At 31.6% G+C, this 26,812-nt stretch overlaps 1 protein-coding gene across 1 annotated transcript in view; it reads right to left on the bottom strand.

Annotated features, from left to right (window-relative positions):
* LOC139526471 (uncharacterized) overlaps positions 1 to 26,812 on the bottom strand; it is a 40,282-nt gene that overhangs the window by 9,800 nt on the left and 3,670 nt on the right. Inside the window, exons 3-18 of the mRNA XM_071321620.1 lie at positions 20,621 to 20,799; positions 19,981 to 20,088; positions 19,312 to 19,464; positions 18,272 to 18,514; positions 17,878 to 17,980; positions 16,843 to 17,238; positions 13,374 to 13,543; positions 12,351 to 12,422; positions 11,929 to 12,104; positions 10,823 to 10,831; positions 9,058 to 9,932; positions 4,214 to 4,288; positions 3,385 to 3,456; positions 2,544 to 2,638; positions 1,236 to 1,337; positions 812 to 880 (exon numbers count right to left, since the gene is read on the bottom strand). Coding sequence (XP_071177721.1) covers positions 812 to 880; positions 1,236 to 1,337; positions 2,544 to 2,638; positions 3,385 to 3,456; positions 4,214 to 4,288; positions 9,058 to 9,932; positions 10,823 to 10,831; positions 11,929 to 12,104; positions 12,351 to 12,422; positions 13,374 to 13,543; positions 16,843 to 17,238; positions 17,878 to 17,980; positions 18,272 to 18,514; positions 19,312 to 19,464; positions 19,981 to 20,088; positions 20,621 to 20,799 — 2,897 coding nt within the window. The remainder of the gene's footprint in view (positions 1 to 811; positions 881 to 1,235; positions 1,338 to 2,543; positions 2,639 to 3,384; positions 3,457 to 4,213; positions 4,289 to 9,057; positions 9,933 to 10,822; positions 10,832 to 11,928; positions 12,105 to 12,350; positions 12,423 to 13,373; positions 13,544 to 16,842; positions 17,239 to 17,877; positions 17,981 to 18,271; positions 18,515 to 19,311; positions 19,465 to 19,980; positions 20,089 to 20,620; positions 20,800 to 26,812) is intronic.

The following is a 26,812-nucleotide window of genomic DNA, read 5'->3' as shown; positions in this document are numbered from 1 at the left end:
TAAATAAACTTAATGCAAATACCATTGATGAATGATTGTGATTCGAAGACAACCAGGTAAATGTTTATTCTACCCGTCTAAAAGTAAGGGAGTCAACCACTTCAAGTGTGATCTTCAACACAACAGGAGGCTAAAAGGTGATAGAAACCTTTTCTTGCTGATCATTTTGTCCTTATCATAGAGACTTGTTTGTTAAATTATATAAATAGAATAGAGATGAATAATACAAAATTCATTTTTTCTCTTATTAAATATGCATATTAAATGTTTATCAATATAATAATAGCATTAAAACTATGCATACAACCAATTCTGCAAATACTCCTCTTGTCTTTTTTTCGATTCTCCAAGCGGGTTCATATATATTATATGTCTTCTCTGAGGAAATATCACCTACCAAATAAAATAGTTTTAATATTGAAAGAGGTTAAAAAGAGAGGGACACTTAATTCTTTTCCTTTTTAATAGTAAGTATGACATTTGTCATTTCTGTTATATTTAATTAGTTTATTACTGGTTTTAGATTCTCTTGACATGCTTAGAATTATGAGGCATTATAATCTGCTGCTTTGGAACTATTAAACTTGCTAATTATTCACAGGCAAATTTCTTTTATGTCACTTGTGTCTATCTCACTTCATCAGCAATGAATAAACTGATTTGATAGCAAATAAAGTATTGATTTACATCTGATGATAATTAAGCTCCATACTGAAAATTCAATAAAGCATGATGGGTTTCAGAAAATATCTTTCAAACTAAAAAGGATTACAATTTAAGCTGAATCTGATATTTGATAAATAGCACATACCATAAGACACCAATGGCTTTCGCTCTCACATATAGCACCAATCAAAACTTCATAATAGTCTAGATTCACCTTAAAAAATTAAATGAAAAAAAATTCATACAGATGAAATTGATGGACATTGATATAATTGTGTGCCCTTTAAACTGAAAGTTATTGATAGTGGCTACTGTTTGAATTTTGACTATGGAATAAAACTTGTTTGACAGTCTGTGACATTCAAAAATTCAAAAGCTTCTGTCCATGTTCTTTGTAATTCCATGTTGCTTAACAAAGTTATTAATATTTTAAAAAAAGTAAACTTATTCAAGCTTTTCATAATTATGTTGATTTATTTCTGAATACAGGTTACAAATGGTGCATTTAAGTGCAGATAGGTCACTAGTGATATCACTGCAAGACACTAAAATGTTTAAATTAAAATTACCTGTTGAAGGTATCCATGTGAGGGAAATGGATCATTTGAATCAATATCTTCTAAGAAAATCGATGTTATGGTGGCACATGGTATGAATGCTACACTTCTATTCTACAAATAACATTTCTAAACTCAGAAATTTGAAAAGAAACAAAATGAAAACTTATCCAGCTTTGCAAATGAAATTGAGTGGGGCGCTCATTTTCGCCATATCTTTCCATGTTTTCTGCAGTTTATGTTCATGTCTTTTTATTTTTGAAGTATACTGATATTTCTATATGAAGATAACTTCAAAAGCAAAATATTCTTAGCTTGAAAACGTGTGCATTTGAAAAAAAATCATCTGAAAAGTTAGATTAAAGGGTGTTTGAAATTTCCTGCTGTTTTGTCAAAGGGGGACACACATTCGCCGTATTTACACGTCTATTTAAAATCGAATAACTGCAGCTTTAAACAATATTCATCAAATCAATTTCATTATAAATGAATAGCAGACATTTTAAAGGTGTAAAGAACTGAAAGTTAGGGCAATCAGTCAAAAGAATTACTAAGAAATACTTCTTTGAAATCATGTTTTTCAATAAGGAGATTGGCCGAAAATTGTAGTCCGTTTTTCGGTCTTTTGCAGTAAGTGCTGAAATTTTGTCTCAGTTTAAAAAATAATCATATTTGTTATAAAAATATATTTTACTGGAATATTTCTTCCATTTCAGCCATGCTTTGAAGTTTTTACACCTCAAAATCATAAAACGACGAAATTGTGTCCCCGGCGAATATAAGCGCCCCACTCTACCACATTTTAAAATTTGTGGATTCAAAGTGCTAATACTAGTATCTGCTAACTCTTAAAAAAAAATCCCTAGCAAATATTTTTAACTGTTCAAGTTCTAAAATGATCTCTTTCAAATATGGCTGTGAAGGCAAGCTAAGTATTAAAACACATTAAAATCAATTATTCACCAACCTTGCATTGTCTAGTTTTTGAAGAAATGTATGCATTCATCACCTGAAAAAAATAAATAGTAATTTTGCAGGGACTTTTAATGGTACTTTATTTGGCCTTTTAACTTTTTTTTTATTGGAGCGTCACTGATGAGTCTTTAATAGCAAAACGTGTGTCTTGCGTAAATACAAAATTTCATTCCTGGTATCTATGATGAGTTTAGCTATTGTCATATGTCTTTAATATTTAACTTTTAAAAATTATGTGATTTATGAACAATCATTTTATGACAACAACAAAAGGAGAGTAATTTCAACTAGATTAAGTGACATTCTAAGAAAATGATGATGAATACATTGTATATATTAACATACCTCATCTGGCAACTCACTATCTAAATCATCCAAACTCTGTTGGTTAATCATGTAGCCGCCCACATTAAGCGGAATATTCCTTTTGCTTGGATTTACTGAAAATTTTCATGTTGTAATGTAAAAAAAAGAGTATAAATGTGATCTATATAGTTTGTTTTTATGCATATAAATTTGTTCATGATTCCACTGCAAGCCAAAGAGTAATAAATTGAAACAATGTAAAAAAGATTATAAACCAAGTTAAAATATAAAATGAAAGCTATTCAGCCAAGTGTTACAACACCATGAATAGTATATATTATATATCGAAGCAATGTCAGTATTTGTAAAGTATATAATTAAGCAAAGATAATTAAACAAGTAAAACTGTGAGCAACAGCACACTGATGATACCCCCGCCAGAATATTTGGGTAAACAGGAAGTTATTGAGTGATGAATCTGAAAACACATCACACAGTATAGCTGACTAATATTAACCCTCAAACCAAATTTCAGAAATCATTGTCAAGTAGTTCCTGAAAAAAATGTGACTAAATATTCATGGGACGGAAGGACTGATGGACGGACAGACTGACGGACAGATGGATGTATGGACAGACAGAGGTAAAACAATATTCCCCCCCTTTTTTAAAGTGGGGAATACATGTACCAACAAAAAATGTTTGCAATTGATATTGCTGAAAGCATGACTTGATAAGAAAAAACAAATATCAAGTGGCAGTTCAGATGATCATGGTCAACCGGGCTCTAAAAACTGTCACAAAAACAAACTAAAACATTCAGTATTATTTCATGTCAGCTTGTTCCATAAAGTGTAAACAGAAAATCAGCAGTACTTACATATACTTGATTTTGGGAACAGCCTAACTTTTTCAATTGGATCGTCAAATGAAACTTGCAACCCTTTCCTCCCTAAAAGATGCATTAACATTGTATTAAAATCATCAAGAATAATACAGTTATGTATTTGAAATTAAATCTTAAGTCAGGAGGTTGTAGTTCAGTCACATAAACCAACAACAACCACTGAACTTCAGTGGTTGTTGTTGGTTTATGTTTTTTTATCATATTTTTTTTTCAGTAAATTGTTTTGTTATTAATTCATGTAATTAGGCTGTTAATTTTCACAACTGAGTTGTTTCATATTATTATTTTGGGGCCTATTTTAGCCGCCTATATCATATTAGTTTTTCTCATTTTTGAAAGTTCACTCCATTTAAACTTGATTTGATAGTTGTCTCAATCATACCACAACTCCTTATTTTGTAATAAAGAAACAGTGTTGCTTTCTGTTCTAATTTTCAAAGACATCATAGTGTCATTAAGTTTCGTAATGTTTGAGTTGCTCAATTTATATTAAGATGCCTTGATACCTTAAAAGTACCAAATTCTAATATAATGTAAATTCAGAAACTGTTGCATGCATTTATTTTTGGGATTTTGTCATTTTAGAGTAGAACGTGATTTTAATTTTTGGGATATTAAAACAAATCCTGTTTAATTCCTATAATTCTTTTTTAAATGAGAATTTAAATTATTGTGATGGTTATAATTCAGTCGCATTTTTGGCATTTATAAAAACAATGCAATAACTTCTGCATTTACAGTAAGTATAATAAACTTAGTGCATTATAATACAATTGCAAGTACCAGTATGCCAAATAATTACTTTGAGACAAATCTTCTGTCTGACAAATATTCTCCACTGTTTCCTGATTCAACTGTATTTCAGAATCATGATCATCTACAAATAAAACCAATCAATTAAGTCTTTGAAACAAATCAGTGTATCATATTTAAGCAGTAAATGATTAAGGAATGTTCCATTCATAAATGCATGTTACACAGGGATAACTTTTAATTGAGGTAACCACCTTATAGATAACTTTAATTGATTCCAGTGTTTCAATCTATTTCATGTATTTTACCAAACCAAACAATAGTGGTAACTTCAAACTAGGGGTTCGTTATTCAACAGATTTTTGTCCTTTTGTAAACCCATTTTTGAAACATATAGTAAATACTAGAATACTATTAGAACCAACAAATGGTCATGATATAATTAAGGAATCAACTTTAAATGTTTACCAATCAAAAATGACTTCACAAGTTACAACTGTCGCAATCAAAGCGCTGTAAGCACTGTAGGCAGTTAACCAAAAACCAAGGCAAACATAATTATGAAAACTGTGGCAATGTTTAATGAATTAATCATTTAGGCAAATATTTTATCAAGGTTTTCAATAGCAACGTATATACATCAAGTATATTTTTTTTTCATGGTCATGAGTCTCGAGTCAGCAGTGGTACAAATTCGCAATGATTGCAGTTCTTCTAGTTGATCGTAATTGTTCGTATTAGTTGACTGTTAGTATTTCAAGTTGACTTTAGTACGAGCTTGTAAAAGTATGAATGGACTTGCTTCCCTGGAAAAAAAACTGAGTTTGTGTTCTACAGTACAACAGTTATGAGACACAAATCAGAGAAATGTTTACTACTACAGGGATCAGGCCACAATTAAAAAAAATTTGGTTTGGCCAAACCCTACCCAAAGGTTGAGACAGTGGGTAGGTAGGTAGGCATTTTCTTTTTTTTTTTTTCAAAAAGAGAAATTGAAGTATCGGGTGTTTATTAGTCTTCATGCCTATCTGATTAAAAAAAAACTTCTTCAAATCAGGACAATAAAAGAATTTGAGTAGGCAGCTTTTTTCAGGGTAGGTAGCGTTTGGGCAAACAAAGCTATTCTTTTTTATGGCCTCAATAGTGAGGTCTGACTGACCTGTCCATAGTAAATGTAAATGACTCCCACCTTCAACCCAAGTCCATGATGTCTAAGTTTGGAATAAAATGACAGGTGTTAGGTCTAGCAAAGTGATATGCATATGTGACGCCTATGAGATTGACCTTGTATGTCATTCAATTTTTTTGAAATGACAAACAGGAATGAATATGGTTTAGGAGTTGGTATCTCAAAGTTCTCAAAACACACACAAGAGGGTGTGAGTGACCCTAGGGACTACCCCTTTTTTTCATTTGATTTTTTTATATTGTCCCATACATGAATATATATGGTTTAGGGGTGGGGGACCCCAGTGACTTCCCCTCTATTTCATTTGATTTGTTATATTGTCTAATACATGAATATATATGGTTGAGGGGTGGGGATCTCATCTGTTTCCAAGTTATCAAACAGGATTGGGTAGGGTGACCCTTAGGACTCTCCCTATATTTCATTTGATTTGTTCTTTTGTCCCATACATGAAAATATATGGTTTAATTTAAGGTTAGGATCTCGACTGTTTCCAAGTTCTCAAACAACAGGAGGGGTGGGGTGACCGCAGGGACTTCCCCTATATTTTATTTGATTTGTTATTTAGTCCCATACATGAGTAAATATGGTTACGTGGTCAGGAGGTCAGGAGGATCTCGACTGTTTCCAAGTTCTCAAACATGAGGGTGCAGTGACCCTAGGGACTCCCCCTATAATTCATTTGATTTGTAATATTGTCCAATACATGAATATATATGGTTTATGAAGGGGATCTCAACCGTTTTCAAATTCTCAAACAGGAAGGGGTGGAGTGGCCGCACTAACTCCACCTATATTTCATATGATTTCTTATATTGTCCCATACATGAATATATATGGTTTAGGGGTGGGGATCTCGACCATTTCCAAGTTCTCAAACAGGAGGGGTGGGATGACCCACAGGGACTCCCCCTATATTTCATTTGATTTATTATATTGTCCCATACATGAATATATATGGTTTAGGGGTGGGGATCTCGACTGTTTCAAAGTTCCCAAACAGGAGTGGTGGGGTGACCCAAGGGACTCCCCCTGTATTTCATTTGATTGGTTATATTGTCCCATACATGAATAAATATGGTTGAGGGGTGAGGATCTCGACTGTTTCTGAAGCAGGAAGTGGTGGGTGACCCTAGGGACTTCACCTATATTTCATTTGATACCATACATGAATGTATATGGTTGAGAGGTGGGGATCTCATCCGTTTCAAAGTTATCAAACAGGAGGGGGTAGAGTGCCCCAAAGGACTCCACATACATATAATTTGCTTACATTCAGGTATCATTGAATCTAGTTGCACTATATGTGTAAAATAAGAAACTTTCAGCTATTTTAACTGACCCATCAAAATTGAGAAAAAAAATACTCATTTAGTAATATGTTTACACTTTAAAAGCATCTAACTTGCTTTACCAACATTTATTACTGATAAAGAAAATTTATACTGTCACCAGGACCATATATATTGTTAGATATACTGTTCCCAGCTGTCACAAAGACTCACATTGTATTGGATTTTGACCCTAAAATTTGTCAAAAAGTAATTTTGAGTTTCCTATGAATACCTATGGATCTTCAGAACACTGGCACTGTTGCACCATTATATTCTGCTCTTCTTCATCATCATTGTATTTAACCAAGTCGAAAGTCCGACTGTAAAAGTGGAAGTTCAAAGACCTTGGACAACCGCTAATTGAACCCCTGCCTCCAAATTGAAAAGATACAAAAATTTCGTCTTATTATAATTTAAAATTGCCGCCAACAGCATGAACAGTGGAACTTATTTTAAGACTACTGACGTAGTTAACTATGTATTGACGACAAACAATATTCCTACGACTTTTGCCATTTGGGAAATCTAAACTACTTGTCTTTAAAAAAATTCGGCGATTAAACATTTCATACATTTGTTCTTTGACAGCTTAGCCAAAATCTCAGGGGATAATAAACTACATAAAGATTCCTAATGTGCCCTACTTCCTATGTGCAACTTCAAAACTTTTAGATAAATCGACGATCATTTAAGGTTTTTCTGATCATATTTTTTTTAATCAAGAATTAAAAGTATGAAAAAACTGTCCAATTAGTTATGAATAACACAACATCCAGCTAGATAATAACAATGGCGTCATATTTCAGCATTTATTGGGTAGAACACAAATCTAGGGTGCTCGCATAAGGCAGCTTAACTGCCTAAAAATTATTGCCAATTCAACATATTTGATTTCTTAATTCATGTACTTACATTAACCTTTAATTATTAAGTACAAGCAAATAAACAATAGCATTTTCAAGAAAAGTTGGACTGTGACTTACATCTATCTAGACCCTTTCAGAAGAGCACATTTTCCTGCTTATAAGACTTATATGTGTCTTGGTGATTGCTGCTGTCAGTGTAAAAGTGTAATGTTGGCTTAAATTAATATTTTTAAAGTTTTGTCCTGGATACTGTAGTTTGTTAATAAACAAGAGTACACACACTGAAATGTCTCGCCTTCTTTACTAATCATTGATATTATGTTGATAGTCCTAAGTATAAAGCTTTATTACAACTGTCACATAAACATTACATTAACCAAGATAACTAAACAAAGACCAATGAACCATGAAAATGAGGTCAACGTCAGATGAACCATGCCAGGCTGACATGTACAGCTAACAATGCTTCCATAAAACAAATATAGTTGACCTAATACTTATAGTTTAAGAAAAATAGACCAAAACACTAAAACTTAACACTGAGCAATGAACCGTGAAAATGAGGTCAAGGTCAAATAAAACCTGCGCGACTAATATATATAAATCATAAAATATTTCCATACACTAAATATAGTTGACCTATGGCATATAGTATCAGATAAAAAGACCAAAACTGAAAAACTTAACTTTGACCACTGAACCATGAAAATGAGGTCAAGGTCAGATGACATCTGTACGCTAGACATGTTCACCTTACAATCATTCCATACAACAAATATAGTAGACCTATTGCATAAAGTATTAGAAAAACAGACCAAAACACAAAAACTTAACTATAACCACTGAACCCTGAAAATGAGGTCAAGGTCAGATGACACCTGCCAGTTGGACATGTACACCTTACAGTCCTTCCATACACCGAATATACTAGCCCTATTGCTTATAGTATCTGAGATATGGACTTGACCACCAAAACTTAACCTTGTTCACTGAGCCATGAAATGAGGTCGAGGTCAAGTGAAAACTGTCTGACGGGCATGAGGACCTTGCAAGGTACTCACATACCAAATATAGTTATCCTATTACTTATAATAAGAGAGAATTCAACATTACAAAAAATCTGAACTTTTTTTTCAAGTGGTCACTGAACCATTGAAATGAGGTCAAGTACATTGGACATGTGACTGACGGAAACTTTGTAACATGAGGCATCTATATACAAAGTATGAAGCATCCAGGTCTTCCACCTTCTAAAATATAAAGCTTTTAAGAAGTGAGCTAACACCGCCGCTGCTGCTGCTGCCGCCGCCACCACCGGATCACTATCCCTATGTCAAGCTTTCTGCAACAAAAGTTGCAGACTCGACAATAAAACTTCTGTTTAAATTTAATAAAATTCCATGGAGGTTTGATAAAGTTATTGATGTCCCTAAAAATTTCAAGATAGACTCTAGGATAACTATGTCTCACAGGCTCGAAAAAAAGAGAAAGCTATTTTGAATACCTTGATTTGTTGACTGCAACTGCTCAACTCCTTTGTTGGTATGTAGCCTTCGAATCTTTTCAGCAGTGCTACCAACACGACCACTTCCCTTTCTTTTCCTTCTGGCTACCGGTAATGGTTTCACTCTTTTCTTTGCTTGCAGATTTTTGCTGGCTACTCGCTGTTTTCTATTGTCATGCTTTTTGGTAGCAATGTTGGTCATGCGGTTATTATCGATGATAAAATTGCCATCTCTAGGTGTTGCATTTCTTACCATCAGTGTTAGAGATGTGAGCTCTTTTTCAACATGATCCAGTGTACCATTATTCGAACAATGGAAAATCCATTCCCTCATCACCTGACACAGACTTACAATCTTTGAACGCTGTTTCTTCAAACTAGCTGTAGATGGCATTGGAAGGTCAGCTGCAGGTGAACTATGTTGAACAACATAATCTGGCCCATATTCATCAATATTATCCAACATGGGGACATCAATCATTTCAAAATGTTGTAAGTCAAGGTTGAGCAATGGATGTTCTCTGTATCTTACTGGAAGAGCCATCCATCCCCACTGTTCAGTTTTTCGGAAAACTGCCATGAAGTGCTTGCATATTAGATGACTATTATTCCAATCAAGGCAATCACAGTGGGGTAGTCCAGTGTTAGTTTGCAAAAATTGAAGTAGGTACACACAGGAAGAATCGTTTTGACTTTTAACAAGAAATTGACCTTCACCTAAATCATCAATGTCTTCATTTGAAATGTTTGCTGAATCCTCCCATCTAGGAAAACAGTGCTCGATTAGGTTTCTTGGCCTGTTCTTCAAAAAATCTGGAATGTTTTCCCCATAACTTCGAGCCTTTTCTGATGACATAAAATTCAAACTCAAATACCTATCAAAAAAGCATATGTATTCTATTTAGTTGTATGAAAACAAATGGTGACTTCAAGTCATATATATATATATATATATATATATGTAGAAAATAGATGTTATCTCAAATGTTTACCTCTCATGTGAATTAAATTTCAATACAAAGTACAAGTGTGGAAACCGACTTTTCTTGTCCATTAATGGTATAATGTTAATAATTACTTAGGCAGAGACAGATTATCTTTGGTATCTATGTCCCTTTTTTGTGTTGTCTGGTTGGCTAATGTACACTGTTTTACATTGAAACAGTAGTGCAGATACTTCATAAGTCACTAAACAATAAAAATGAATGACATTGCAGAGGAGAAACATTGACTGATGTGATTCATTTAATTGAATGCAAGATAATAGTACAACTACTTCAGAATATCAGCAAAAACAATAACCATAATGCTGAAAATGCAATCGATACATTTAACCTTGCAAGTTTTAACCCATTTACACTGTATGAAATGTGATAATTTGCAATACAACTCGCCTGTAGGTTTTTGTTTTTTTTTATCTTGCCTATACTCCTAAGGCCAAACTGAAATTTAAAGGATTAAAGTAAAAATAAAAGTAGATATAATCTATCAAAATTTTTATTTAATGTATGATATAAACAGAACTTAATAGAATATCAGTACGATACCAAAAATACAATAAATAAATTTAGCATCTGTTTGACCTTACGAGTTTCGTCCTGCTCACACTGTTTAAAATGTGATCATATGCAGTGGGACTCATCAGTAAGCTTTGCATAATAGGTGTACCACATATATTTAGAATAAAAATTACAAAACAAAACAGTATGTGATGATTTGGAATTTTATTACATTAACCTCACACTGACTTTAAAACTAAACATACCTGTAGTACCTGGAAAATGTTAATTAGATAAATATTTATCTTTTCAATATATGCTGAAGTTTTTCAACTTAAAATTGCTTATTTACTATAACTTGTTTCTTTACACATAAATAATTTATATATTTTTTTTTCATCTTTACATTAAACATATAACAAATACATGATATGTTAAAAACATATGGTTTCAAATAGAATTAGCTATTTGATCCATAAAACATACAGTTTTGTACATCCATCTCTTCAATTGTCATTGAATTTCCTTGAAATGTATTGATCATATTACTTATTAGTACCAGAGAAAAAAATCATAATTTAATAACATATATATACTACTGAAATATAAATCTGAAGTTATTGCTTTAACAAAACTGCAGTTTAAAATTTTGGTGACATTTGAAAAAATATCCCCAAAAATGCTGACAAATGTGATATGTTAATGGAAATATATAACCACAAAATTTGACAAAGCTATACTGTTGTAAAAAAATAAATTGCATAAATAAGCATATAAAAGAGCTGAGGTCCTGTAATGGAAGAGCTATTATATGATGACTGTTATGATGAAATGATGATATACAACTGTTTATAAATTGTACAGATCAAAGCAATGCAACAAAATGAAGGTCAACAAAGATCTAACCAACATTTTAAGATACTGTTTATTCCTTATTATTTTGTTATTTACCAAATTTTGTGGATTTTGTGGGTAAAGGTGAACCACGAAATTAAAGGATGAGAGGAAAAACAAGTGAATATGTTGCAACACTAATATTGAGTTATACATTGTAATATATAAAATTACTTATATGTGTCCATCACCATATTTTAATTGATTACCAAAAAGTCACTTACTATCTATTAAATGTATCTGAAATATGGAATAGTGAATCATCTTGATTGTCAGTAAAAAATACATTTGAACTATATGAGATTTTGTAATTAAATAGTTAATTGGGCTAATGAAAATCAAACATATTCTAGATGCCTTGTGGTTTAAATATCAAGGAGTAAAGTAAACACGAAATAAAAAAGTGAACAATAACATTTTTGTATATTTATTTCCTGCACTTCCTAATCAATGTGTGTATGTTTTACATAATACTCACGTGGTGTATGAATCTGGAAAGAACTTCTTTACAAGTGTTCCTAGCAGCTGGCTTAATGACTTTGACTTCTTCATATCTAAATAGTCATACTTCAAGGCTTTGTTCTGACGCTCCACACCATTGTTTGTGTTTACCAATATATTAAATATTCCTTCACGAAAACTTTTTACCCAGCGCTGAAATTAGATTACTTTTTAATTAAATTTGTACCTTTGACCTACTAGTCATTAAATGACCAACTACAATTCTACCATGCACTACACATTATGATTATTTCATCAAAACCATTCTTATGCAAGTAACTATGTTAATAACTTCCAGAACTGTATACTAGAGCCTGAATAATTTTCACCACAGTGCAATAGTATAATTGAATGTTGTTGATAACATACAAGAAAAAGAAATAATTAGAAGTTAAATACCTTGTACTTGCTTAGCCAGGTTCTCTCAAACCAGTTACTTAACCGGTCATTCTCTTTCCAGATAACACTGGCCTATTAAACAAGAATAAAACATACATAACCTAGATGTACTAAAAAGATGTCAAATTAATATCTTCAGTAGCTTACAGAAGTCATAATAATATTTGTTAATAGTACAATGGACCCTGTTAAAGGATCAGCGAAATCTTGCAAAAAATAACCTAGTAGGCGTATATATATATATTAATTTATGTAATAATGAATATCTGTACTAAGTTTCAAGTTGAAATGAATACAAAATACCATTAACCAAAACATATAACCATTACATTTATATGTTCAGTGATTGTGACATTACATTTATTACTGTGTCCCACAGACATATAACATTTTGTACTAGGTGCAGTTAAACATTTAGAACTCTTCCACATTTTAATTGCCCATGTTGTGTGGAAAATGAATCATTATCAGGAAATCAAACTTTTCTTGTCACAGTCTGTATAAACATTAAAATATTTTTAGGTTATTAAAAAAACAATCAGGTATAGTTTTAACTAGAGTACTCTCAAATCATATTTCTGTGTTAAATTGACCTGTTGATACAATTTGTAATGCTTTTTGGTTATTTTAAGTTAACTTATTAAAAGTTATATCTCTTCTCTCTATTTTTAATATATACTAGCTTTGATTATTGTTGAGTTTACATGTAATATTACTAAACTTTAGTATGACTATAAATTTTCACTCCTGTTCTTGTACTATGTGTTTCTCATTTCTCTGTTTATATATACATTTGACTGTTAGTTTTCCTGTTTGAATGGGTTAACACTAGTCATTTTTTTAGGCCCTTTATAACTTGTGGTCAGTCTGCATCAAGGCTCTGTGTTGAAGACTATACTTTGACCTATAATGGTTTACTTCTGCTTATTATGACTTGATTGGAAGTTGTCTCATTGGCACTCATACCACATCTTCTTATATCTATAGTAATGCATTTGACTATCTACATATGCAATGTTTTACCTGTAGGAACTCTTTTGCTCTAACATATTCATCTTCTGTTGTTGATGCTGCAATGTCTCTGAACATCTTGAGTAGTTCTGGTTTAAACTGAGAGACTCCATTATGCATTGCAGTAACCCACCTCTCCCATGCCTGTTCTCTATGGAAGTCACAGAGATACACAAAAGAACCTACAATATGTATTGTACAGATTTTTTTTATACAATTCGGCACACATATATATACAATACAATTCCATTTATTGTGCTAAATGTTCATGATTTTGTTGCACAAGTGTTTGCCATTTATGTATAATACAAAAAGAATGACACATAATATTTGAAATCTGTTACCTTAAAGAAAAAAACCATGCAAGGCCTCCATTACCAATTCTCTTATAATCCATCTAAAATATGTATTGAAAAGAAGAAATTATAGTTTTTAGTTAAATAAATTTTGTTTATCATGCTTTTGTTTGTTGAAGATGCCAGTATTTTTTGTATTTGTATTGTTATTGGTTTGAGGCTTGCTGTGTTGGCCTTAGGCGAAGACAAAGCCAATACAGCTGACCAAGGACCAATAACACAGCCAATTCAGAAATACTCGCATAATGATATCTTTATCAACTAACTACAATGATAACATATTTTTTATTTCATTTCACAAGAGATTAAAATTTTTTACCTTAAAGTGGAACTATCCAAATCTGAGTTCCCTTTTATAAGCTGCAATATCAAATTATCTGGTGCTGTTTCCAGATGTCTTCTACATTTCTGATGATTTGTTTACCCTTTCCAGTCACTTTAAAGTGTTACATTGATATTAAAGTAACCTTAAATCTGTTACCTTAAAGAAAAAAACCATGCAAGGCCTCCATTACCAATTCTCTTATAATCCATCTAAAATATGTACTGAAAAGAAGAAATTATAGTATTCAGCTTAACAAATTTTGTTTACCATGCTGTTTTTATTTGTTGAAGATGCCAGTATTTTTGTATTTGTATTGTTATTGGTTTGAGGCTTGCTGTGTTGGCCTTAGGCGAAGACAAAGCCAATACAGCTGACCAAGGACCAATAACACAGCCAATTCAGAAATACTCGCATAATGATATCTTTATCAACTAACTACAATGATAACATATTTTTTATTTCATTTCACAAGAGATTAAAATTTTTTACCTTAAAGTGGAACTATCCAAATCTGAGTTCCCTTTTATAAGCTGCAATATCAAATTATCTGGTGCTGTTTCCAGATGTCTTCTACATTTCTGATGATTTGTTTACCCTTTCCAGTCACTTTAAAGTGTTACATTTGATATTAAGACGCAACACATAAATAGTAATTGGAAAGGTGCTGTCATTGCATGAATTATGCAGAAACAAAAAGGAAGAAAAAGCAAAATAATTGAAATATATGAAGTGTAAAAAAATAGGATTTGGTGACTAAAGACTTGATAAAGCAAATGTGCCCAGTTAGAAGGAAGAATATTGTACATAAGAAAAATTGATTATATGGTATCAAAATTATAATAACTTTTATTGCAACCATCACAAGTAAGTGTATTGGTATTTAACCATTAAGAACATGTGCAAGTAAATATTTGTTAAATAATGCAAGTTGTTAGATTTCAATAATTCAATATAATACAAAATGATATATACAATAAATGTGCAATGTCAGAAAGCTGCATGTTTAGAAATAAATGATTGAGTAAGAAAGAGGCTGTGTTATACTATACTTCATGGTTAGTTCTGTACTTTATCATTGATCCTGCAATTAAGTTTGCCACATTCAAAAGGAATTTACACAATTAATTCTATAGTGAAGTGAAGGTATATGCTGAAACATGTGAAAGTTTTACAGAGATCCTCTTATATTATACAGAAGATGGGAGAAACATAAATTTATGACAGTGTATTGTATGTGTCCCAAATGTTGTATTTGTACCATTTTTTGTACATCAACCTAGACCGTTAAAGCAAATACCTTAAAAGGTACAACTTTTAAAATATGTTCCATTAAAAGGACCAGGTGTACAATAAAAGAAAATGCAGTGATATAAGCAACAATTTACAACCATTCTATATATATGTGCCTGTCCAAAGTGAAACTGCTGGTAAATTAGTGGTTGTGGTTTGTTACTACATGAATCTGTTATATTGATTTTCATAAAACACCAGGCTTTCTTTTTCGTTGAAATTGTTTCACATTGTCATGTCTTGGACTTTTATATGATATTGGGTTTGCTTATTTGCCTTACAGACACCTCTAGTTGCTTAAATTCACAGCACTTCGACTCTGTTGGATGGATGTCTAATTATCAATGATACCACATATCCTTATTAGGTCTTTCCACTTTTCTGTGGAAAGACCTATTGTTTTTCTTCTGATTATTTTTTTTTTCTTCCGCCTAATTTTGTTCTTGCGATAAATATTTGTTTCGCAATATGTCGCTTAGATATTTGGTATATAATATCGAACAGTTTATGCGCTTTTGAAATTTACCCTGCGTAACCGAAACTTTTCTTTGTAGGAGTTATCTCCCAAAACACTGTTTTCCTTGTGATCACAACTCCTTCGCAACCTTAAACATTACGACAAATTTATTTTATCAAATTGCTCGTTATATCCTTCGCATGATTTGTCCAATTTCGACCGAAGCAATATGAACGCTCCATATGAGAGTTATTTCCCCTTTTGTATTTGAAATTTTGAAATGTATTTTAAACTGGAACACCATAAGTGATAGAGACCTAGGATCTTTTGATTTGAGGTCCTTGGTCCAAAAAAATGAAAATTAGGTCAAGGTCAAAGGTCAAGGTCATATTCTAATTTTTGAATTAGGCTTATTTCCACTCATTTCCAGAAACCGTATAAGATATCGACAAATTATTTTGACTAAATTATTAGTTGCATCATGTCGTAACTTAATAATTTTAGTTGAAAGGGTGCGTAGACAATGAATGGGAGTTTTTGCCCCTATCATATCTAAAACTATGTGTAAAGTGATATAACTTATTAACCATACATATTAGAGACCTAGGGTCTTTTGATTTGAGATCCTCAGTTTGTGACCTTGAAATTGAGGTCAAGGTCATAGGTTAATTTGACGTTCTAGATTTTGACCTTTGTTTAAATTCATAGCTATACATCATAAAGCCATATGAACTGACATTTTAGACTGATTTTTTATATTTTAATATCAAAATAGATATTAACTGGTGGAAAGACCTTCAATTGTTCTCTGAACAATTGGTTTTTAATTTTATATAGGAATACTACTGACCTAGTTAAAGTTAGACAAGGTTGTATTTTAATACCTAATCATAACATAAGATTCTATAAATTAAAGCTGACAATATTATCATTGTATCTACTTTCTAACCAAATAAACCCACAAAATATTTGACTTGCATTTTCAATACGTCCCCAAGACTATAAATGAACTCAATGTTAAAGAAACAAATTTCATTAATCTAAAGATACTACCTGGAAATTCTTCTTCAAGTGAGTTGATCTCTTCCTGAGCATGGTCACACATAAAAAAAGCTGGATTCCAGTCAGGATTCCATTCTTTCAATTTTGATAATGCCTCTTTTATTGAAGCACTGTCTTCAGTTTCAACAATAAACATAGCAGCTACAAAGTAGTTTACATTTGTTGGAACACAGAGAAAGAATAATGGCAATGCATACTTTGTTGTGCGGTATGTGGCATCTAAAAGACAAATATCATTGCCATATCTCTGCAGCAGTCTTCTTTGAGAACTATTTTGATGAATGAAAAGGAACTTTTTACGTGAGCCATATAGAGAACTGGCAAGCTGGTCACCTAATCGTACATCATCATCCTCTTCACTGTTTTGATTTTGACATGGATCTATTCCTATAACATGTATAATACAGTATGATTAAAAAAAATAATGAAAATCCTTTAAAAGCTCTTTGTTTTCATTCATTATTCATATTATAATAATCTTAAGATTTAATGATGTTTTTTACATGGGACTCTGTCTGTGTCATGGAATACATGGTTTACTGCTAATTCATATCTTCTTTTTAATATGCAAATATCTTTATCTATTATCTATTATCTATTTTATATTTTGACAAATGTTCCCAAAACTGAATCAAGTATCTCTTTTGTCTCTCAAGTATCTGCTTACTCTTGCAGAGCACCTGAGATCACCACCAGTTTTTGGTGGGGTTCGTGTGGCTTAGTCTTTAGTTTTTTATGTTGTGTTTTATGTACTTATATTTGTGTTTGTGTTTTTCTTTTTTTAGCCATGACGTTGTCAAGTTTATTTTTTATCTTTGAGTTTGACTGTCCTTCTGGTATCTTTCCCTCTCTTTTATCTTCTTTCATTTAATTAACATTCAGGTCTGATCCAGTTAAAAAATATTGGTCCTTTGAAGGTTATTCAAACACTTTATAAAAGGCATATACATGTATATATTGTATTTAGTGGGAAATTAAACTTCAGACACAAAAACACTATTTTTTAATTTTTTTTTTACTGTTAACCTTTTAAATCTGGTTCTGTATCTAAGTCGTCTTTTAATCTTAGATGGAACTTGTCATCACTGTTTTCATTTTCCCATTTGTTTACCAATTCTTTCACTACAACCTAAATTAAAAAGAAATATTTTTACCTAAAATTAAAAAGTGGTTCATAGGTAGTCAGTTTAATTTGTACAAAATAGGTGGTAAATGAGGAGTAAAAATCAATTATGTGACATATGACAAAACAAGAAAGTTTCTTTATAACTATTTTGTGGTATTCAGAGATTTTCTAGCAGAACAACAAAGCCATGAAATGTAAAGCATATGTTCAATAGTATATTCATCAATTTTTTTTTTTTTTTTTTTATGAAGGTGAAACTATGTTTCTGAAAAACAAATCTCTAAGAAATTCTACCTGATCCACAGTACTGTTTCTTTGCCTCATTAGGGCAAACACAATATGATTCTGTACATCTTTTGATGAGGGCCAGAACCGTTTGTTTGTTTTTTTAGGCAAAGTGGAATTTTGGAACATTTGCCGTACATACATTTCCACCATCAATTTCATCTGCCTTGTGCTATGAATATTTTGCTCAAAAACCATTCCTTGAATGAATTTTTTTACTCCCTCATCAACTGGCTGAATCAAGCAAGCTGCCTAAAAACAGAAAAACAATGTATCGGAAATGAATTTGCACTGATATGCATAAATTTCAATACCACTACTACTAGAAATAGTTGCTGTTATGGTTACATTATATATTTCAATAAATTTTGTTAAATTTGGTTAGTCTTTCTTTCATTTCTTTAAGTCTTGAGAGAATTATGTCTACAATAACATTAACAGTACCAAATTTTCTGCACCAGATGCACATTTCAACAATACACATGTCTCTTCAGTGATGCTCGTGGCCAAAATATGCAAAATCCAAAACTTATATAAAAGATGAAGAGCTATAAACCAAAAGTTCCAAAAAGTATAGCCAAATCTGTGAAAGGAATCAGAGCTTTGCATGAAGGAGATACATTCCTTAATTTATAATAATTTTTAACAATTTGTAACAGCAAATTTAATAACACAAAAAATCTGTATTTTCATGCCATACCGGAGTACTGGCTACTGGGCTGGTGATACCTTGGGGACTAACAGTCCACCAGCAGAGGCATCACAATCAGTTTGAGTATTATTTTTTTTGCATTGCATTGCATACACACAGGAACAGTTGCCATGATAGTATAAATTAAAATCTTGCACCAAATACAGGTTTTGACTGATATTGGATTGCCCAATGGTTCTAGACAAATAGATTTATCAACCTGAATTGATATGAGCTATTAATTTTTCTAAATTCAGCCAAGTAGCAGTAGATACCAAAAATATTGCAACAGTTCACCTGACTAGATGAAAAAGTGTTAAATAATAGGCCACTGTGTTAAAAGCATTTATAAGATTACCTCTCCAATAAAATGGTTTGTGTGATCTTCATTTGGTAAGTAAACATGGTATTGATGACACATTTGTACCTCTTGCTGATTTTTAATACATTCTTTGAGCTTGTTAGAAAGACGATCCCTCTCATGCTTGTCTTCTTCATTTTCTTTATCAATCTTAAAGACAGATAGTATTTAGCATAATAAATAGTTTTAAATTATTAACTTATCATGCTTAACATATTCACAGTAAGGCAGAAACTCTGAGAGTAATGCAGAGGCAGTATTCCCTTACAAGCCATCACAGTGTACTTAAGTAAAAAACAAAACTTTTTTTTAATCCCATTATGTCCCAATTGTTGATATTTTAAAAAATTTGGCAAAGGATAAACTGCCATGTATTTTTTTTCTACTTCATATTATAACCAACTTATTCATTGCTGATATATAAATATTTCATATTGTAATGAATATTAAACGCAGAAAATTAGATATTGGTAACTAATTACAGATTTTTGCATTAAAGAAAACAATAAAAAATAAAGTGTCTTGCTTACATAAACAAAAAATGAATGAAAATACTTGATATAAATAAGAAGATGTGGTTTGAGTGTCAATGGGACAACTCTCCTTCAAGTCATAATGTATAAAAAGTAAAAAATTATAGGTTGAGCTTGACATGAAATTCTATACCTTAAAATATGGAAACTTAACTATATGCCTAACTCTGATTTGTACAGGACAATTTTTCTTTTTTGTGATTTGAATCTGTTTCCTTCTTTTCTTGAAGTCATGGTCTCCCTGTAAATATAACATAATCAATATTATGAGCACATACCCTCTCACAGGTATAGTGAAATTGTGGTGAGATTAAAATGAAATATTTAAAAGACATCTATCATTAACAAGTTTTTTAGAAAAACTTGCATGAGGATATTCTTCAGCATTTAAATATTGCCTTAAATATGACTGTTAAAAAGTCCAAAATCTGTGATTTTGAAAGTCAAAAGGAAGCTTCGTTAGTCAATTGAAATTTCAAATTTTAGTTATTGTAAGAAATGTTAAAATACAGAAGGACATTCAAACAAAAGGATACATAATAATTGCGTCCCCACAATTAAAGATGTACAAAAAAGAACCATAAAGCATGAACATTTATCAAAATAAAGTAGGGTTGGGTAACTTATAAAATGTTAGGCTCATCTGGAATATCTATAAATGCACCTCTATTAACAATCATTGGCAATATGCAATGGATTTGATATCTCTAAATATAAAGTGGTTAAAGTTCAATCATGTTCAATTATGAAAAACAATCAAATAATATGTATACTGTTTCTTCTAATCTCTTTCTGTTTCTTTCAATAGAACTCTTGTTCCTTTGTCTGCCTTGATGACAATCCCATTTTTTTTTTCCAAGAATAAAAAATGGGATTCTGTCATAGGGGATGAGCGGCACTGCATCTTTTTGCGTATCTCTCCACCTCACATCACTTGTTATATTTTGCAAATCTAAAATATATCAATACAGTATTTGATTGTAACATAGATAACAAAAAGGTATAAATACTTCCAGTAAAAAAACAAACAAATAAATACCATGAAAATAAAGTGGATAATTTTTGGCGGTTTGTTATTTTACCGAATTTAACCAATAAACCATGTTATGTAAACAGTCTGTTCTGGTTGAAATTTATACGTTGAACTATTACATCAATACTGTTGCTTTCTATAAAATAAACATGTAAGCATGGTGAATATATGCAAATAAGTTAAACAGTCTTCACGATTTAACACCTCAAAGTCAAATTAAATAAAATTGATGCTGTATTTCATATACATCTGTTTAAGATTTATTTTTATAATGTGATAAATTTCTTTGAATCAATGGTTTCACATCTTGTCATGTAGCTGACTTTATGGAGTGGTTATTGTTTCACCATAAGCTATTTTCTTAAATTAAAAAAAAAACCTTTAATATAGACTTTGTGTTATATTCACCTTATTTGCAATAATAACACATTAAAATCGACAAAACAAGTTGGTCATCCCTGTTTATACCGGTCCTGTTTATATCGGTAATGTATTTGTCTGGTAAATCCAACCATGCACAGTAAATATGAATGGCACAAATTTATGAAAGGAAAAGGTGATCCGTTAATAAACCTCTTGTATAGGGATAGCAGAAAATAAAAAAAAATTAAATGAGTTTTGTAAGCAATAATATGTACATGTAGTGACTATACTATAATCAAAAAGCTGAATAGCTCTGTGGGGAAAGACGGCCCTTGTTTCTATTCAATTTTTTTTTTTTGGGGGGGGGTTTCTTTTGATAGTCTCAATTATGAAGCTTAGAAATGGAAAATTACTAAATACTAAACTTGTTCAAAGGGTATCCACACGTCTCAATCTTCAAAACCGGTTATCTAAAAATACTACCATCGCTAACATTTTTAACAATAAAAATCGTGGTTACCCTTCTATCGAAGTGTCATGCCAAAAAATGACTTACATGTCCCCGTCTTTCCACCAACAATACGGTAAGGTCCACGTTTAATGGTCGCACATTTTCTTTAAATTTTGAAACTGATATAACTTGAAAAACAAACAGTATTATTTATTTACTCACATGAAACAAACCGGGGTGTGGTATTCAGTACGTAGGAGAAACTGGACGATATTTATCTAAAGCACTCAAGAACATCTGTATCGTTTTAAAAGACCCAATAAATTCAAAAGTATCATTTACCAACACCTTAAGAAGCACAACCATCCTTTTAAATATTTAGCAGTTCAACCTTTAGAAGTTGTAAATAAGCAGCCTGGTGAATCGCATTCAAAGTTTGTACGATCACGGAAAATAATTGAATTAAATTGGATTAAAAAATTACAGACAGTTTACCCTCTCGGTCTAAATGATAATATCATGGGAATTGGTAATATATCTAGAACCAATTCCGTTAACATTTTAGATATAGTTTCTAAAACTGTTCGTAAAAAACGTTCTCACGGTCGTAGAACAAATCGCAATCAAAGAAAATTTCGGGCCAATCATACCAATATTTCGGACCTAATTTCTATTTCAAAAAACAACGGCAGACATTATCTGTTAACAAAACTCTGTTCGTTACCGGTTAATAAGTTAAATAAAATTTGGGAGGATTGCAACATAATTTCATATAGCAGTCCTAAGTATGAAATTGTTCAAATTATTATGGCATATTGTTATTCTAAATTATTTCCCAAAATTGATCGCCCTGAAGATCATAAAAAACATTTTATTAAAATTAAGTATGTCAATAAAGGCTTTGATTTTGTAAATATTGCCGGTATATTTAACGACCATTCTGTTAAAGAACAAATTCCTGGATATTTTGACAATACTGAGCTACCTCTTATTTGTTATATTTACAAGAAATCTACCCGGAAATTTGTGTTTAATTATAGTCAATTGTGTAAAGATGTTAATATCAGTGAAAATACACCTACTTCATGTAATTGCAGTAATTCCGAATATATTTATGGACCCATTTCCCATGTTATTACAGGAGATCTTAACATCGTTCAAGACCGAGAGTTAAAATCATTCCTCAGTAAAGGACCTAAATATCATCCCCCGTCAATTATTAATTGGAATGAGTGTCGTAATATCATCCACGACTCACTCCATACTTACTGTATGAAATGGATAAAACGGGAAAAAGCTGACAAAAAATCTTTGGACTCTTTTTTTAATTCAGTAATGAAGATAGTTGATATACGTATTCAACATTTTAAAGAACATTTTACTATAAACAATAACCACAATAAACCTATTTCTCGTATCAAACATAAACTAAAAGAACTAGCCAAGGAATTTGTTTTTGTCCCGGCAGATAAAGCTGCTAATAATATTATTATTGTTTGACGTAAATTTTACATTGAGGTTCTGAAAAAGGAAATCACCAATTCACCAACATTCCAACTGACTCCATTTTCAGAAAACGAAATCTGTAACAAACATAAACTGTTAGCCACCGCTTTACAAGCAGAGCCAAATACAATGAAAGTCCCAACTATGTATTGGCTTCCGAAGCTACACAAAACCCCTTACAAATATAGATTTATTTCGTCTTCAAGCCATTGTTCAACTACTAAATTGTCTATTCTTCTTACCAGCACACTTGGTACAATTAAAAACCTGATAATAAATTGTTCAAATAAGGCCTTCGAAAATAGTGGAATAAATTACTTTTGGAGTGTCAAGAACTCGTTGGAAGTACTTGATAAATTGCATGCTTATATTGGTGATTTTGAATCTGTTCAAAGTTTTGATTTTTCTACCCTGTATACCACATTGCCTCACATTCTCATTAAGAAAAAATTCACACACCTAATTAAATGGGCATTCCAAAAATCAGAATGTGAATATATATGTTCAAACTCTTTTAGGTCATTTTTTAGTAGCAATAAACAAAAAAACTATGTTAATTGGACATGCTTTGATACTATATATGCCCTTGAATTTTTACTAGATAACATTTTTGTTCGCTTTGGAGATTCCGTATATCGTCAGATTATCGGAATTCCAATGGGGACTAACTGTGCACCACTTATTGCGGACCTGTTTTTGTATTGTTATGAGTTACAATTTATGACAAAAATAAGCAAAGACCCATCGAAACAACATCTGATAAACAAATTTAATAATACTTTTAGATATTTGGATGATATTTTGGCTCTCAATAATGACGACTTCAGTATGTATATTAATGAAATTTATCCTGTTGAACTTACTTTAAATAAAGCTAATACTAACAATGACCACTGCCCTTTTCTTGATCTTGATATCTATATCACTAATGGAAAGCTGAATACTAAAATTTATGATAAAAGGGATGATTTTTTATTTCCTATCGTTAATTATCCGTTTTTAGATGGTGACGTTCCCTTGTCACCATCTTACGGTGTTTATATATCTCAACTTGTACGATTCGCTCGTGTATGTAACAATGTTTTCGATTTTAACGAGAGAAATTTATGTATTACTGAAAAATTATTACACCAGGGTTTTCGATATCACAAACTAGTCAAAACATTTACTAAATTTTATCATCGGTATAAAGACATCATTCGTAAATATAGCTCAACATGCAGACTTCTAATACGTTCAGGTATTTCACATCCAATTTTTTATGGTAATATTCTTTATAAAGCACAAAGGTGTCAGTATTCACCTCAGAAACTTACAAAACCTTTGAATAGACTTATTAAGAAGGGATATAATTACGATACTGTTGTCAAGTCATTAAAGATTGCATATTTTGGCGTTAATATTGAGTCACTGATAAGGTCTTTGCATCGGAACTAAACACATTTATTCTAAAATACAGTTGTTGGCATGACACGGGTTATGTTCTTCTCATATATGTTATGATGGTATGATACTAAACCCCTAACGGGAAGGATTGTGCCTGATGTTCATATGATGAAATCATAATCTTTCAGTCAGTTTAATTGAAGTCTGGAGCTGGCATGTCAGTTAACTGCTAGTAGTCTGTTGTTATTTATGTATTATTGTCATTTTGTTTATTTTCTTTGGTTACATCTTCTGACATCAGACTCGGATTTCTCTTGAACTGAATTTTAATGTGCGTATTGTTATGCGTTTACTTTACTACATTGGTTAGAGGTATAGGGGGAGGGTTGAGATCTCACAAACATGTTTAACCCCGCCGCATTTTTGCGCCTGTCCCAAGTCAGGAGCCTCTGGCCTTTGTTAGTCTTGTATTATTTTAATTTTAGTTTCTTGTGTACAATTTGGAAATTAGTATGGCGTTCATTATCACTGGACTAGTATATATTTGTTAAGGGGCCAGCTGAAGGACGCCTCCGGGTGCGGGAATATCTCGCTACATTGAAGACCTGTTGGTGACCCTCTGCTGTTGTTGTTTTTTATTTGGTCGGGTTGTTGTCTCTTTGACACATTCCCAATTTCCATTCTCAATTTTATTCATATAAAGAATGAAAAAATGAACAGCTAGAACATGTAGAAAGGTTGACAATATTGAAATCAATTGTTGTTTAATGTAATTTCCTTTCCTTAGTTTAGGATTCAATTTGGACCAATGGAAGAGATCTGCATCTTCTAAATCTAAACATTCGATTAAAGTTGACAGCTATATATAGTTAATCATCTAAAATTCAACTGAATTCTGTCATTTAACAACAACTACAATATTTTTGGAAATCTTAATTGTGTACCACTGAACGGCAGGCTAGGGCCATTCTCCATTTTTTGTGACAGTACTCTAAGATTTTAAAGTTTTTTCTTAAGAAAGTTTGGACTGAAAAATCTAATTCAGTTTTAGATTTCCGTTGATAAAGTTCCCAGTTACAACTCTTATCACAGGGATACAGGTACTAATAAAAAACAATATGATTGATGTAAAGCTTGTTTCCAAATTTTGAAATATTTCTAAATTTCATGTATAAATAGGTACACACAACAAAATGCAACATTTTTAATTTAATTCAATTTATTTTTACCATTACAATGATTATGTTGGTACACAAAGATTTAGTTTAAATGGAAGACTACTAATCATATATCAAATGAAATGTCACATTTTAAGTGTTCAGATACATTAACTTTTATATTAGTGGATAATTAATAATCAATTGAGGTGCTCCTGAATTGGAAGAAGATTCTCAAAACAGAATTTTACAGAATAAAATGAAAAAATCGTTGCTCTCCCCTATCTCATCCCCATGATCTTTGTTTTCTTTGAAAGTTGTTGACCTACAAATTAAAGTATTGCATGTTGATGTTTGAATCATCTACAGCAAACATTACTATGTTTAAATTTAACAAATACCAATTTTTAATTAGTGCACGATCTATGAGAATGATTTGAATAACCAGTGAAGGATATCCCTGCTTCTGCGTAGTGTGGCATTCCAACAATGACATCACTATAAAATACAATGTAGGTTGGATATATTTAGAATATCTCGTCATCCTGATTTTTCCGGATTGTAAAAGAAACGGTAAATAATGTAAAGGAGAGCTCAATATACGATATTTTTGCGATAAACAGAAGGGAAATGTGTAAAAAAAGTGTTTAAAGTGAAACTATTCATTTGTGTGTCTCCCTCTCATCAATTTCAGTAAGATTTGTTGGGGGGTTTTCCACACTATAAAAACAAAAGGAATGATGTGAGGGAATGTCACTCTGGTCAACCCCATAGGGGATTGACGGCTTGAAGCCGTCTTTCCCCAAAAATCACGGGATCGTTTTATGATAGTCTTTTTCTTTATAATGCAACATGCAGTAATGATGAGTTCCTATAAATAAAACAGCAGATGAAAAATTATATTGACAATATCGGAGGTAAATGGCAGTGGATGGGTCAACTGTTGTCCATTTACAAGGATGAGATATGAAATTTGTAAAGAAAGCGCTTGTGTGTTGAGAATTTTTTAGACGGAAAAATTATAAATTGTGGCAACAAAAGCATAAACATGTTAAATCTTACCATGTAT

This window comes from Mytilus edulis, chromosome 6 (assembly GCF_963676685.1).
Source record: "Mytilus edulis chromosome 6, xbMytEdul2.2, whole genome shotgun sequence".
NCBI lineage: Eukaryota > Metazoa > Mollusca > Bivalvia > Mytilida > Mytilidae > Mytilus > Mytilus edulis.
The sequence above is the reverse complement of the archived record's forward strand: the minus strand, read 5'-3'. Positions and strand labels throughout refer to the sequence as shown.